This window comes from Musca vetustissima, unplaced genomic scaffold, assembly GCF_032173495.1.
Source record: "Musca vetustissima isolate MV318-11 ecotype Yass unplaced genomic scaffold, APGP_CSIRO_Mvet_v1 utg15889, whole genome shotgun sequence".
Taxonomy (NCBI): domain Eukaryota; kingdom Metazoa; phylum Arthropoda; class Insecta; order Diptera; family Muscidae; genus Musca; species Musca vetustissima.
Genome location: NW_026886804.1, coordinates 18,003 through 32,374, shown reverse-complemented (window position 1 = coordinate 32,374; position 14,372 = coordinate 18,003). Strand labels below are relative to the sequence as shown.

The 14,372-nt window shown below is 37.5% G+C and overlaps 3 protein-coding genes across 3 annotated transcripts; 1 reads left to right on the top strand and 2 right to left on the bottom strand.

Annotated features, from left to right (window-relative positions):
- Positions 1-226: 226 nt before the first annotated feature.
- LOC133334282 (uncharacterized) lies at positions 227-1,432 on the bottom strand. Its single transcript, XM_061542572.1, has 2 exons — positions 1,297-1,432; positions 227-1,081 (listed from the first exon to the last, which is right to left on the bottom strand). The coding sequence occupies exons 1-2, from the start codon at positions 1,351-1,353 to the stop codon at positions 239-241; spliced, it is 900 nt and encodes a 299-aa protein (XP_061398556.1). The 5' UTR covers positions 1,354-1,432; the 3' UTR covers positions 227-238.
- A 3,910-nt stretch (positions 1,433-5,342) lies between these two features.
- On the top strand, positions 5,343-9,773 carry LOC133334287 (T-complex protein 1 subunit epsilon). The gene is made up of 4 exons (XM_061542576.1): positions 5,343-5,545; positions 8,091-9,072; positions 9,147-9,301; positions 9,369-9,773. The coding sequence occupies exons 1-4, from the start codon at positions 5,438-5,440 to the stop codon at positions 9,753-9,755; spliced, it is 1,632 nt and encodes a 543-aa protein (XP_061398560.1). The 5' UTR covers positions 5,343-5,437; the 3' UTR covers positions 9,756-9,773.
- Positions 9,774-12,090: 2,317 nt separating this feature from the next.
- LOC133334285 (endonuclease G, mitochondrial-like) lies at positions 12,091-14,372 on the bottom strand. The gene is made up of 2 exons (XM_061542575.1): positions 14,219-14,372; positions 12,091-12,903 (listed from the first exon to the last, which is right to left on the bottom strand). The coding sequence occupies exons 1-2, from the start codon at positions 14,351-14,353 to the stop codon at positions 12,091-12,093; spliced, it is 948 nt and encodes a 315-aa protein (XP_061398559.1). The 5' UTR covers positions 14,354-14,372.

The following is a 14,372-nucleotide window of genomic DNA, read 5'->3' as shown; positions in this document are numbered from 1 at the left end:
AAATTAAAGAACAAATTTTCAACTCAGTCTAGTAGTAGGAGCGGTGCCCAATATTAACATTTTGCCAGCCCACAAATACCCATAAATACCACACATTCAGACATTCATTCATCACTCTCCACAGAGGCGAGGCGAAAATACTCTAAAATTATTCCCTCCTCTAGTTTAGCCTGCCCCATCAGCAACATTTTTTTGGCGGATTGGGGAGCTACTTCATCACCTACTTCTGATTTTTTTCTTAAGTTTCATTGAATGTCATTGCCTCATCGAATATATCCACCATGGCTTCCATACGTTCTTGATGTTCAAAGCGGGCAAAACGCCGTTGACGTTTACGTTGCAATAATTTACCTGACGGTTTGATGCGCCCCAGTCTATGAAAACGTGTATCCTCTTCTTCGGTATCGTATTCCGGCGCCGATACCGAATCCTCTTCATCCGTTTCCCAAAACTCCTTAAGGTTACGATGAATTTTGAAGATTTTTGTCGTATCCAAACGTTTGCGTATGGTCCGTGACATTGACGCCACACCACGTTCCGGTTGCAATTTCATTTTGGACGTTGCCGACGACGATGATGAATTACCATTGGAGGCTGTTATTGAGACAACATTAAAGAGTTCTGCTAGTTCGGCATCAGTACGTTGTTGCTCTTTTAGTTTCTTTTTGTACTTGGGTGCATAGTCGAGAATGTATAGAAGACTGTCGATACGTTGATCTGGTTCATCGACTGGACCATTAACAATCGACGCTGATGATGATAGCAGGCTAGTGTTGGTGGGTGTTGATGAGGTTGGCGTAGAGGGCGGGGCAGGTGGTAGGTTGCCGGCTGAGCCATTGCAGTAGACAGAACCTCCAACACCGTTTTGGCAACCGTTAGTCGCAGATCCAACCCCTCCCACACCACCACCGCCGCCGTGCGACACTGTGTAACGTCGACGAGGTCGCCGCCGCTTCACCAATGTCCATGAGTATCTTGAATGCGGATCATTGCTTAGCTCCAATTCCAGTTCTGTGTGGGAGGGTGGCGTTGAACACAATTCCACATCGAATTCTTCATCCGATTTGGCCATTTCGATTGTCTGTGTTTTCATTTCGATTTCGGCACAGCAAAATGATGACCCGGCCAAAAGCACAAACAAAATAAATACACAAAAGAGAATTTCAAAAAAGAATTATACACACATCTCTTCCACACACAATTCCAACAATTCCAAATGAATTGTCTATAATGAATCTAACGGTCCGGTCCTGCCGAACATAAAATTAATAATATATACAAATAATTGTAAATTACCTGAAAAAGGTACTCAGCCTCAGAATATTTCTGGTCCGTTAATCGGTATTCCGACATCCTTAGAACATTCAAGTGATTACGACGTTCCAAAGCAAGAGAAAAACCCCGACTAGACGTTGATGATGATGAGAATGTTGTGATGAAGTTGTTGTGTTTTGTGTTCAAAAGCAGCAACAGAACAAGGATGGAGGGCGGGCAGCCAGGCAGGCAAGCAAAAACAGATTCAGATTGTGTGTGTGTGTGTTTGTGTTTTTACCGACCGTGTGCGACCGAGCAAAATAAACAAACTCACTCCTCTCTATTTTTTGTGTATTCCCTTTTGCTGCCTAATTCGTTCGGTTGGTTGGATGGATGGTTGCTCTGTTATTGTATTTCTCTTCTTCTTCTTCTTCTCGTTGCCTTGCCTTTTCTTTTCGCCTGTTGTTTTTTGTTTCTTTATTTTTATTATTGTTGCTGGTTTTGTTGTTGTTATTGGTTTATTGGTTGGTGTGTTGTTGATTCAACCTTTTTTCTGTTTTCTGTAATATGCCGTAAATGATGAATGTTCTTCGAAATGTTTCGTAGAAACGAGAGAAACCATGCGATGCGAGAATAAAAGTAGAAATGCCCGTGTGAATGCAAATGAAAATATTTTATTCGCAGTTATAAATTTTACAAATCCTAATATTATTTATTGCTCAATAATAATAATAATAATAATATTTTTCCTTTGGGTTGTGTTTATTATTTATTTTGGCAAATGTATTTATTTCCCTTTATTTTGCGAATAATGCGAATACAATACAAAATAAATTGTAGAGTTGGGTAGTTCCGGAACGAACTAGTTCATTGAGGGTATTCCGAGAAAGGAACGATTGGAACTAGTTCCAGCTCTTTAATTAATATAGTTCCTTTCTCTAATCCAGTTCCTTTTTTGAACTATTTGAAGCAAAGGAACTGTATGGAGCAAGGGAACTAACAAGAACAAAGGAACTATATGGAGCAAAGGAACCATTTGAATCAAAGGAAGTATTTGGAGCAAAGGAACTATAAAGAGCAAAGGAACTACATGGATCAAAGGAACTATATATGGAAAAACGAAAAAAAGAATGATGAAAGAGAGAGATTCAAAAGAACTATGTAGGAGTCGGAACTATATGTAGCAAAGGAACTATATGGATCAAAGATACTATACGGTTGTACAATGAGTGGGAAGCCTCCAAGACTCCAGCCTTCATAAAATTCGATATCATAAAGGAAAAAATTGTTATCGAAGTAAAAAATACTAGATTCTTGCAGTACGAGAACATACCAATAAATATCTAGGTTTAATAATCCCTTCACACATAAGAATATAAATCAAATATCCTCAAACTTCGTTGATAATTTGAATTACAAATCAGCTAATTCATACTGACACACTCATATGCAGAACAATTGAGGTACCCTTTAGCCAGCAGTATCTTCTTATTGTAAATATGCCAAAACACATGGCATCCATTCAAAATCAACATAACAGCCAATTTTTACTCGGCTAAATTTCTGGCCCGCAAAAAAAGTTTTATTACAAAGAGAAAGCCATTTTGTTTTGTGGCTCTCTTCAAATATATACTTCAATGTTCCAGTTTTATGGGTTCAGGAACGGTTTTCGTGCCAAAAAGTTTGCAAAACTTGTAAAAATCGCAGGCGGGCGATTCTTTTAGGTTCTGTATTCACACGATATTCTCGAATGGCTTCTTCAACTGCATCCGTGTGAATACGATTCAGACCTGCTTGATCTAGATGCTCACTTTTATACATTTGGACCTCCCTCTCCAGATCATAAAGATCCTTGCTGACATGCCTGTAACACCCAAGCAAGTATTGCATCGACAACATCTTGTTGAGTTGACGCACAGGAAGGATCTTCGGCTCCTTATGTAAGTGGTCTATTGGAGTCATGTTGCAGGATTAAAGACTTGCCTTGATGTTAGCGGACCACACTGGCGCCGCATAGTTTACCACATACCGGCCTATTGCTGTGTATGTCGTTGACAAGGTTTCTTTGTCAGCTCCCCAAGTGCTACCGGCTAGGGACTTGAGAACCTTGTTTCTGCAATATCCACGAGATATTGGTTCAGCCTCTAGCAAATGTCATAAATTTTAGGTCCTGAAGCCATAATCGTACTATCGTATGCATATGCCGTCCGATCAGAGACGTAGAGGTTAAACTGTTCCGGAGATATCACCCTTCCTTGGGGAACTCACTGTTTAACTCTACGGGCCTTCGATTTCTGAATTCCATGTACGACTGGCGTCCAAATATGTGGTTCACGATCCAACGTTTCAATCTTGGCATGAGGGCTGTTCTCTCGACGTCCTCGAACAGCTTGGCGTGACTGACATTTTCAAATGCCTTTGATAGGTCAAGCGCCACCATGACTGTCCTGTTACACTGCCTGTTCTGGTTGAGTCCTTCCGCTATGTAACTTAGTAGCATTCACAAATGCTAGGGAGTAGTAAGACCCTAGGTGTCTTAGCTACTGGCGACAAATGTGGTTTCAGGTTTCAGTAGCGGGACCACACTGCCCATTTTCCAGGCATCGGGAACTATTAGGGTGGATATCAACAAGATGAAAATGATGTTTTAACATGTTTTCTTAATCAGGCTGAATTTACCATGATTTACCATAAAAATTTAAAGCATCGTGCGACAGTGTTTATTTTAAATCATGATCAAAATCATGATACTACTGAGATGCAATGCGATTTTTGTAGGAAAAATACAACTCTCTCACAATGTACCAAAATTTGCAACTGTTTTCACATTTTGTTTGTTTTTAAATTTAACGGTTGCCAAGTACAAAAATGGAAGATCAGAGGAAAATAAAAATTATCTACATCCTTTAACAATATTAAATGCCATATTCTTCAAATATTGGTATTGTCGGTACTGGGCCTTTTTGCAACTTGTAGATCAATATGTTTCATTCTACTTGAAGTTATGTCTATCGAAAAGTTTTGCATACCATAAGACCTGAAACCATTAGGAACAATTATCATTTATACATATGATTTAGTTCTTATTTCACACTTTTGATTCTAACAAAGGTTAGTTCCGAGAGGCTAAAAAGTACCTCGAAAAACATATTCAGCATTGGTCCACCTCTTAATATCTGCAAAAATTAGTATCGTCCAATCTCTTTAATAATATTTCAAACGCTTTTTGCATCCTTAAGTCTGCTTTTCCACAGGCAAATTTTTATTTGGCAAATACTGAGTTTGTAGGCGAGAGGGGTGCGAGGAAGAAAAACAAAAATTTGCCTGCTCAGAATTTGCCGTACACGCAAATTCTGCTTTGCTCTGTTCGTTAAAAACAATTTTGTTGACATTTCCTTTTGAACCCATTCGCTTTACTGACACACAGCCGGCTTTTGTTTACAAACCTGTTGCTTTAATTTGTGCAAGTGAAATTTAATTTTTAATTTTTGCAATTTATATAATAATATATATAAAAAATAAATAAAATATTAAAAAAAAATCTTTAAAATGCAAACACTTTTGACTTTTATTTTCTTTCTTTTGTATTTTGATTCGCAAATTTGGCAAAGAAAAATTTGCTAATGGAAAAGCAAGCAAAAATTTCAAAAGAGAAAACAAAAAATAAAAATCTGCCTGTGGAAAAGCAGATTAAATATATTTTAAATTCATAACTTCAGGATTTAAACAAAATTATACAATTTAATGAAAAATGTAAACAATATTTTAATATTTCAAAAATAAATTGTTCTGATTGGTGGAATAAAATTCGCTTCAAATTTGATATGTTAGGGCGAATTAAAAATTTTTCGCCGATGCGGGTACCTTATATATCTACCTTGAGTTCTATATTGAAGAAAATTCATATTGTATTAAATTTTTCTCTATTAAGTACTGTATCAACATTTGCCACACAGCCACGTTAAAGTATTACCCACACAAATACTTCAAAGCAGATGTGGCAACTTTGCGTGTCACGAGAATATTTTGACAATTCATCGCCGCCGGGTTGGGTTTGTGTCTCGTACGGTCTGTGGTCTCGGAAAGGAATAATTTTTTGCGAATTTACCTGAAGCCCAATAAAACTAGTGAAATAAATCCATTGGAATCGGTATTTAATTGAGCAAAAAATCCTACAGAAATTATGAGTGCATTTCCGGGCACCGTTGCCTTTGATGAATATGGCAGACCTTTCATCATTTTAAGAGAACAAGATAAACAAAAGCGCATCACTGGAACAGATGCCATCAAAGTAAGAAGAACCAGATTTTCTTAATGAAAAATTTGTGCAACTATTTCCCTGAAAAACTGCAGCGAATTGCTGGACATAAAAGTGGAAAAGTGTAAATTTCAAATGTTTGGAATAGTTTTTGTGGACATTTGTGTGGAATTGATGAAAATTACCGGCTTTTTGGCAACCGGAATTTTCCAGATGGCCCGAAAAATGAACTTATGTTTGAGAGAGAAAAAAGTGATTCATTTGTGCGATTTGAAAATATGAAATTTAAATGATGAACATTTATGTGAAATTGCTGACTAAGTAAACAATTAATGTGTAAATGAATGGTTTTTGTGAAAAATTAAGGAAATTTGTTGGAATTAAGTTAATATGTCCTGTGTCTGTTCGATTTTCTTTACCCCCACTCAACGTTTGTGCAGTTCATTCAAGTAAAGCATTTTTTTTGAGGTTAAAGACGCTATGACTCAGACACAGTGAGCCTCAGTCTGATGTCAGCGGTGGCGACAGCGGTATAGCGTGCAATGTAAAGCATCATATGAACATATGGTGTTTAAAACATGACAATTCTAATTAGAATGTGGGTGTTGGATTTTGGAATGGAAATTTTTGTAAATTTTGGAAGAAATATACCATATAGAAATGGGTACATTTTAATTTTTTGGAGGGGTAAATATGAAATCCAAAAACGGCATATTTGAAATAAATCCAATCGGACATCCCATTCGCCTGATATTGGATTTATAAATTTTGTCATTTGTGAGGGAGGTACCAAAAGGAGTGGACCAATGGATCACATCTTTGGACTTGATCTATGCTAGATAAGGATAATAGATTGTGCAAAGTTTGGTTCAAAACCTGGACATTCCTTTTGTCTAATATTGAATTTATAAATATTGAACGTTTTGAACCATTTTGGCAGAGGTACAAGATAGAGTGGACCAATTAGTTCCATCCTCAGACCTGATCTAAGTTTGATAAAGATGCTAGGTTGAGCAAAGTGTGTTTCAAATCTGACATTTCATTATCATGATATTGGATTTATAAATATTGAAAATTTTGACCAATTTTGGTGGAGGTACCAGAAGGATTGGACCAATGAATCCCATCTTTGAACTTGATCTAGACTCAATTCTCAACTCATCCTTAAGAGAGAGTTCCGTGAGGAAATCTGTCAATAGAGGCACACCACAGGGGGGAGTACAATCTCCCCTTCTGTGGATTCTGGTGAAAAATGAGATACTGCTGAAATTCGATCATCTTAAAATACCGATGATGTAGTCTTGCTGGTTGGTGCGAAATTTCCAATGACAATTTCAGATATTATAGAGGGCGCCCTTTGAAACGTAAGATTCCTAGTTTCCGCTTGCCAACTTTGGGAGGAGTGACCCTCCCTTTCTGAAGAACCAAAATACCATGGTACAATCCTTGACCGCAAATTAACGAGGAATAGTAATGTTGAGGAACGCTCTAAGAAAGGACTGATAGCACTCTACTCTTGCAAGAACTCCATAGGAACTAAACCAGATATATACTGGCTGTATGTGACGGTCGTTCTCCCCATTCTTTCATATGTTTGCCTTGTATGGTGGCAGGGGGTCAACAAAAAGATACTGATGACTAAATTAAATTCAGCACAGCAATCGGCTTCAATTCTGACTACCAGAGCACTAAGAGGTACACCACAGGCAGCCTTGAATGCGATCTTCAATCTCCAACCACTGGACATTCTGAATAAATTCCAGGCTGCCAGATGTGCCCTGAGGATCCGAGAAACGGATTCCTGGATATCGCTGAACTATGATCACGCCTCAGGCCTCATCGTCCACCATATAAGAAAAAAATCCTGGACTTCCTTAAATAATACTTCAAGATCATCTCCAAAGTTATCCTGTTCATCATCATCACGGACTTCTATTTAAGACGACTTTCCGCTATTCTCTAAAGTCGCTCGGATCAGTAAAAGAAGACATCCTGCTCTTCTGTGAAAGAAACGCGACTGCTCTTCTGCCAAATACATTCTTCTGTCTTTCCATAAAGGAAAATTTTCCGACTCTTCTGGTTTGGAAACATGTTATTATGATTTTCCTTGGAAGAAGTCTATTTGGTATTTTTGGGAAGAAGTCTATGTGGTCTTTTTAAGAAGGCCATCTGATCCTCTTTGGAAAGTCTTCTTTTTTGGAGGAAGATCTTTTGGTATCCTCGTTTGGAAAATGACCCTTTGAACATCTTTAGAAAACCAAATAATTTACTATGTTCATTAATAAAAGCAGACCAGACCCCTGTCTTCCGTTTGAAGATCCAAAGGACTTCTTTAAGACACCTCCCGGTTACATTAAATATAAATAATCTACTAGAATTCTATAAATAAAGTCAAAGAAAAATATGTAGAACAAAGTGTAACATTTTTATGCGGCATTTCTGTGAATAGCAGTTTCGAAGAAGGTTCAAAGAAAACACATTTTCCACTGTTCTTTGTCCTTTATAATACTTTTCCTATTCCATTTAATTTGTATTTTCTTTTCTAACAATTTTTCCTTCTTTCTCTTCCTTTTAACAGAGTCACATTTTGGCTGCTCGCCAAATTGCCTCCACCCTCAAGACTTCATTGGGTCCCAAGGGTTTGGACAAGATTATGGTGAGTCCTGATGGCGATGTTACTGTTACCAATGACGGTGCCACCATTATGAAACTGATGGATGTTGACCATGAAATTGGTAAATTAATGGTACAATTGTCACAATCTCAAGATGATGAAATCGGTGATGGCACCACCGGTGTTGTTGTTTTGGCCGGATCTCTTTTGGAGCAAGCTGAAGCTTTAATTGATCGTGGTATTCATCCCATTCGTATTGCTGATGGTTTTGAGTTGGCCGCCCAGTGTGCAGTTAAACAATTGGAATCGATTGCCGAACCATTCCCCATTGATCCCAATAACAAGGAACCGCTCATTCAAATTGCCATGACCACTTTGGGTTCGAAGATTGTCAATAAATGTCACCGTCAAATGGCTGAAATGGCTGTTGATGCCGTCTTGAATGTAGCCGATATTGAGAAGAAAGATGTCAACTTTGAGTTGATCAAGATTGAGACTAAAGTCGGTGGTCGCATGGAAGATTCCATGTTGGTTAAGGGTGTGGTGGTCGACAAGACCATGAGTCATGCTCAAATGCCCAAAACCCTAAGGGATGTAAAATTGGCCATCTTAACCTGCCCATTTGAACCACCAAAGCCCAAGACCAAGCATAAGTTGGATGTTACCTCCGCTGAAGATTATCGTGCCTTGCGTGAATACGAACAGGAGAAGTTCATTGAAATGGTAAAGAAGGTTAAGGAAGCTGGTGCCACTTTGGCCATTTGCCAGTGGGGCTTTGACGATGAGGCCAATCACTTGTTGTTGCAACATGAATTGCCGGCTGTACGCTGGGTTGGTGGTCCTGAAATTGAATTGATTGCCATTGCCACGGGCGGTCGCATTGTGCCACGTTTCGAGGAATTGACACCCGAGAAATTGGGTACAGCTGGTCTTGTTAGAGAAGTTTGTAAGTAGCAAAAAATACAAATTGAAAAATAGGTTTGTATTTATAAAAATGTTTTTTTTTTTTCTTTTCTTTAGCCTTTGGTACTTCCAAGGACAAGATGCTGGTCATCGAAGAATGCAAAAACTCCAAGGCTGTTACAATTTTCCTACGTGGTGGCAATCAAATGATTACTGCCGAGGCTAAGCGTTCCATTCACGATGCTTTGTGCATTGTGCGTTCCCTAGTAAAGGTAAGCTTTACAAATTGAATTTTTAATGTAAAAAATGAAATAATAATTTTTGTTTTTATTTCTTTAGGATTCCCGCATTGTTTATGGTGGTGGTGCTGCTGAAATTAGCTGTTCACTGGCCGTTGCCAAGGAAGCCGATCAATTGTCCACCTTGGAACAATATGCCTTCCGTTCATTTGCCGTTGCCTTGGAATCCATCCCCTTGGCTTTGGCCGAAAACAGTGGTCTCCATCCCATCGAAACCCTTTCGGAATTGAAGGCACGTCAAGTTGCCGAAAAATGTCCCAGCCTGGGTGTTGATTGTATGCTGAGCGGTGATTCCAACATGAAAACTCACAATGTTGTTGAATCGTTGAATTCCAAGAAACAACAAATCCTCTTGGCCACCCAGCTGGTTAAGATGATTTTGAAAATCGATGATGTGCGCTCAAAAAATCAGGGTGATATGTATTAAATGTATCAAACGCCGTCGTCATCATCCCAAATCTACTATCATTACCCTCATGTCGTCGTCGTTACTTTTATAAAAACTAAATATTAACCCAATTAATAATGGTTATGTTTATTTTAATGCATTTTCACACCATCTCGTATTCTCATTAAGTTCTGCGTATTAATTTTGTTTGTGTTTATCCCCCAATCCATTTTTTATTGTTGGAAAGGCGGTTCAAATGGAGTGTTTAAATAAAAAAGAAACAAAATCCAAGATCAAATAAACAACTGCTTACAAAAATATAATTTTTCGTATATTTATATAAAAAAAAACAACAACGCTTAATTTTAACTACATAATAAAAAATGAAAAAAAAACACGAAATAAATTCAAAAAATGAGGACATTTTCTTTTATCCGACACAATTGATAACTTTGTACCAGAGGAGGGTCTCTTCAACATCTTAGGAAAAACAATGACAACCAAATGCCTTCTAAACCCAAAATAGAACGAACTGCGAAAAATCCAATCTAGGGTTTTACGAGCAAACTTTTCAGTTTAATGGACCTAGGTTATTTCACGTTGGATGGAAAATATTTTGTATATTTTGATAGGTGATTTTTTATAATCGATCAATTTAGCTTTGTTGATTTTAAAGTTTATAAAACCAATGATTGAATATGATGAGGCTTCATATGGCTATTCTATAAAAAGGACCTTCTACTATTTATTCCGTAGAAGAAAACATTCTACCCCTCTAAAAAAGACCTTTACACTTCTGGAAAAGTTGATCTTCAGTTTCAATTGTGAAAGAAGGCGGCCTGCTATTCTATAAAACTAAATTTCCCATCATACCATAATAGGCTTTTCAAAAAGGATACCTTCTGTTCAATTAAAACGTGTTCTCCAATTCAATAAATGAAGTATCCTATAATACCAGGGCAGTTCGGAAAGTTCTTAGCCTAGCACAAAAAGCGCGGTATAAACAGAAAAAAGTTATGTTTTTTGGAAACTTCCATCATTGTTATGACCTGTTTCGATATGAAGGAGTTGTCAGATCGAAACAAAATTTATCATGTGTTCATAACAGAGATGGAAGTTTTCAAAACACCGCGCTTTTTGTGCTAGACTAAGAACTTTCCGAACTGTACTGGTATAACAAGTAGAGAAGTGTCAGTCAGATATATACCCTCAGCCTATGGTTTGCGGAGATCTTCCGAATTACACACAGATTTTATTATTCGCATTATATAAGGTATGTTATTTTATCAAAGAGGCTCAAGATTTACGAACTTGATCTAGGCTTTGTATAGATAATAGAATCGAATAATAATGGATCTATAAATATTCACCCATATTACGGTAGGCGTAGTCGTTGTACGGCAGCTCTCCTCGTAGCCGTAGTCGTTTTTTGTCACTATTATGTAAAATTTTCGACAGCGCCAAAACATTTGTAATAGATTTTTCCTTCAATCTGTTACAAGACCAAAGCAAAAATTTTACTTTTAAAAACGCCATAATTTTTACATTTTTCCAAATTTTATTGAATCTTGCTCTGCGGTATTTTGGCCCATTCCCGACGAAGCGTTTACTGATCGACACTCTGGTATTTTTTAGTGCCAACCTTGCTTTCCAAAATACTTCACACACAATAGTGCAACGGATTGGCAGGCGGAGATTTTGTTGGCCATTGTGCGCTGGAAATGAATCGAGGAACCTCATAAACCAAACCACAAAATGTCATCTCATTCTCCCACTCCATGTAATCCAGAATAATTTTTTCCCGAAGGTGGATTTTCTCGCTTTCGAACATCATTTAGAACAAGGCGAAAGCGAGCATGCGAAAGAAATTCACTCTGAAATGTTGTTCAGAATAAGTCGAAGGGAAAGCGCCAGTAAATTCACCTGGAATTGTCATCCTGAATAAGGCAGTGTATATTTTGTTAGATGTCGTCAATAGAATCTTGCATGACAAATTTGGCGTATTCAAGATCTATTAACAAGGTCACCCTTTGTGGGGGAGGTACCACTAAGGGTTGGTAAAGATAATACGTTTGTTTGGAACAAATCGGACATGTTTACAGTTTATACCATTTGTGGGGGAGGTAACAGAAGGGTTGGACCAATGGGTCCCACCTTCGGACTTCATCTAGGCTTGGTATTCCATGATACCCCCTATGTTATTTTCAAAGAAAAAACTGTACTCTATAGTTTTGTTAAATATCTTTGTGTTTATTCTTAATATAAATATACAAAGGGATTTAAAATAACAACAAAAAAATAAAATAAAAAATCAAATAACACTATCATATACATAATAATTCTAATAAAATTGACCTTTCTCAATTCCCACATTTCATACTTTTTTACCATTAATCTTTGTCAATTGTTTCTTATTGATTTTATCGAAAAACAATAGTCCAGCAGCCCGTTCAATTGACTCTGGCGGTACTTGGAACACAGATAAGGGTGTATCATCACTAATCACTTGATTGGGCATAACATAGGCTTCCATTTCCAAATGATTATCGGCCGTTTCGCCGACAATAATCTTATAGAAATGTGTTGGAACAGCGACATTGTTATTGCCAATTACTTGATATTTAACATATTTCTTGCCATCATCTTCCATTTTGGGTAAATACAGGGGGCCCGTGCAAATATAAACATTGGGATAGATTTTTGTCAGCGATCGTGTATGACTCTCGAGACGTTCCCATGAATCCCGATTAAATCCCTGACCAACTTGTGGTGCCATATTGGTAAGATGAAATGTGTCATCGCAATGTTTTTGATGACGCCTGTGATTGGCAGCCGCCGCCATATGTCCACGATCGAAACCCGAACGGCGATAATCAGAATTTTGTGATTGGAAGTAGGGATGTATACTTTCGTCGGTTTTAAATTCACATTTCGACCGATCGACATTTTCATTTTTGGCAATGGACTCGGCAGTTATATGTTCAAATACCCAGGATGGAACACGATTACGACGATCATAGCTGAGTACAAAATCCGAATAGGAACGCACTGAATCTAAACTGGGGAAACCATATTTCATAATTTCTCCGACTCTTTGTGGTGTGGCGGTTAGACTCACATCGGTTGTGGTGGCAGGTACGGCAGCTGAGACAGTGGCAAACAATGGAAATCCAGGTTTTTGAGAATGCTAAATTGTACAACAATAGAAAGAAATGATTGTTAGCGAAGAAGAGATCGATATAATAACCTACATAACTTTGGTTTTTATATCCTACACCACTCTGGGGTATTACAGGGTATTATGTCTATTGTCTTTGTGTGTATGTAACATGCAGAAGAAAGCGAGATTAGTTACAAAACGATACACGAGGTGGCCCTCTCGTATCGATTACAACGGTATACTTTTTCCTCCAAGATTCCGTTGGGATTTTTGATATTTACTACGGCAACATGGGTATCAATTTAATGTGTTTGAAGTCCTGCTCCGGCTACGGCCCAATCTCTTTTAATTTCAATAGTATTTGTGTAATCTGGATATCCACTGGATACCAATTGATACCCATATTGCCTTAGTAAATTTTAAAAATCATGAGAAAAGGACGAAAGATTAATTACAAAACGATACGCGAGGTGGCCCTCTCGTATCGATTACAACCGTTATACTTTTTCCTCCAAAGTTCCGTTGGGATTTTTGATATTTACCAAAGCCACATGGGTATCAATTTAATGTGTTTGAAGTCCTCTTTTAATTTCAATAGTATCTGTGTAATCTGGATACCAATTGATACCCACATTGCCTTAGTAAATTTTAAAAATCATGAGAAAATGACGAACCATATTGGAAATAACCTGTTCCGATATATGTCCCATATATAATTTAATTTGATCAAAATCACTTATAACGACAAAATTCAAAAATCTCGAAAAATCAGTTCTTTTTTACAATTGCTTATAACAACATATTCCACGATACCTTGACTGTATTTTTCAGCGATTTCGACTGTAAATGGGGGGGTACCAAAGACCCAACGTTTGTTTGACTATAGATTGCCGTGTGTCAAGTTTACTTTAAATCGGTTCGGACTTAAATACAGTTCCGTTTGTCTAATTTTATGTATATTGTTGAGTTTTTTTTTTAACGGTTCAGGTATAATTATAGTCCCCATATATATATTATTTTCCAGATTTCACTTTAGTCTGCTCGGATCACTTTAAATTAAAATGCTACCGATATTGTTTGAAGAAACACTTCCTCGAAGTTTCTAGATCCTAATCTGGGGAGGTATATAGTTCCCTCATGCAAAATGGAAGTACATACTGTAAATATTCCTATGTGATCCAAGCTGATCCTCCGAAATAGTCTTGTCATTGTAACCACTGTTTCCTTTTAAATGTTCCATACTAATACTCATCTCTATATAACACTGTAGAATGGTGCAGACTAGTTTAGCACAGTTTCTGTTCAATTAATAATAAAAAAACGAAAATCTCCTCCCATTCACCTTATGCAAGAGTTCGGCTTGTTGCAGCGGCAATAGTTGACTTATTTTCTTGCGTTCTTGATAGCCACCATAATAATAGGAACCCAAAGCGGCCGAGGTCACTGCAAATAGTGTTCCAGCAACACGTTTATTCATGATGTCCTAGTTTTTATTT

What these genes read in the sequence shown, in the direction of transcription:
- LOC133334282 (XM_061542572.1), bottom strand. Translation starts at nt 1,353, where the DNA reads ATGTCGGAATACCGATTAACGGACCAGAAATATTCTGAGGCTGAGTAC. An exon ending in AGGCTGAGTACCTTTTTCAG is followed by an intron (nt 1,082 to 1,296) that starts GTAATTTACAAT and finishes ATGAAAACACAG; the next exon opens with ACAATCGAAATGGCCAAATC.
- LOC133334287 (XM_061542576.1), top strand. Translation starts at nt 5,438, where the DNA reads ATGAGTGCATTTCCGGGCACCGTTGCCTTTGATGAATATGGCAGACCT. An exon ending in TGGTCTTGTTAGAGAAGTTT is followed by an intron (nt 9,073 to 9,146) that starts GTAAGTAGCAAA and finishes TCTTTTCTTTAG; the next exon opens with CCTTTGGTACTTCCAAGGAC. An exon ending in TTGTGCGTTCCCTAGTAAAG is followed by an intron (nt 9,302 to 9,368) that starts GTAAGCTTTACA and finishes TTATTTCTTTAG; the next exon opens with GATTCCCGCATTGTTTATGG.
- LOC133334285 (XM_061542575.1), bottom strand. Translation starts at nt 14,353, where the DNA reads ATGAATAAACGTGTTGCTGGAACACTATTTGCAGTGACCTCGGCCGCT. An exon ending in AAGCCGAACTCTTGCATAAG is followed by an intron (nt 12,904 to 14,218) that starts GTGAATGGGAGG and finishes TGTACAATTTAG; the next exon opens with CATTCTCAAAAACCTGGATT.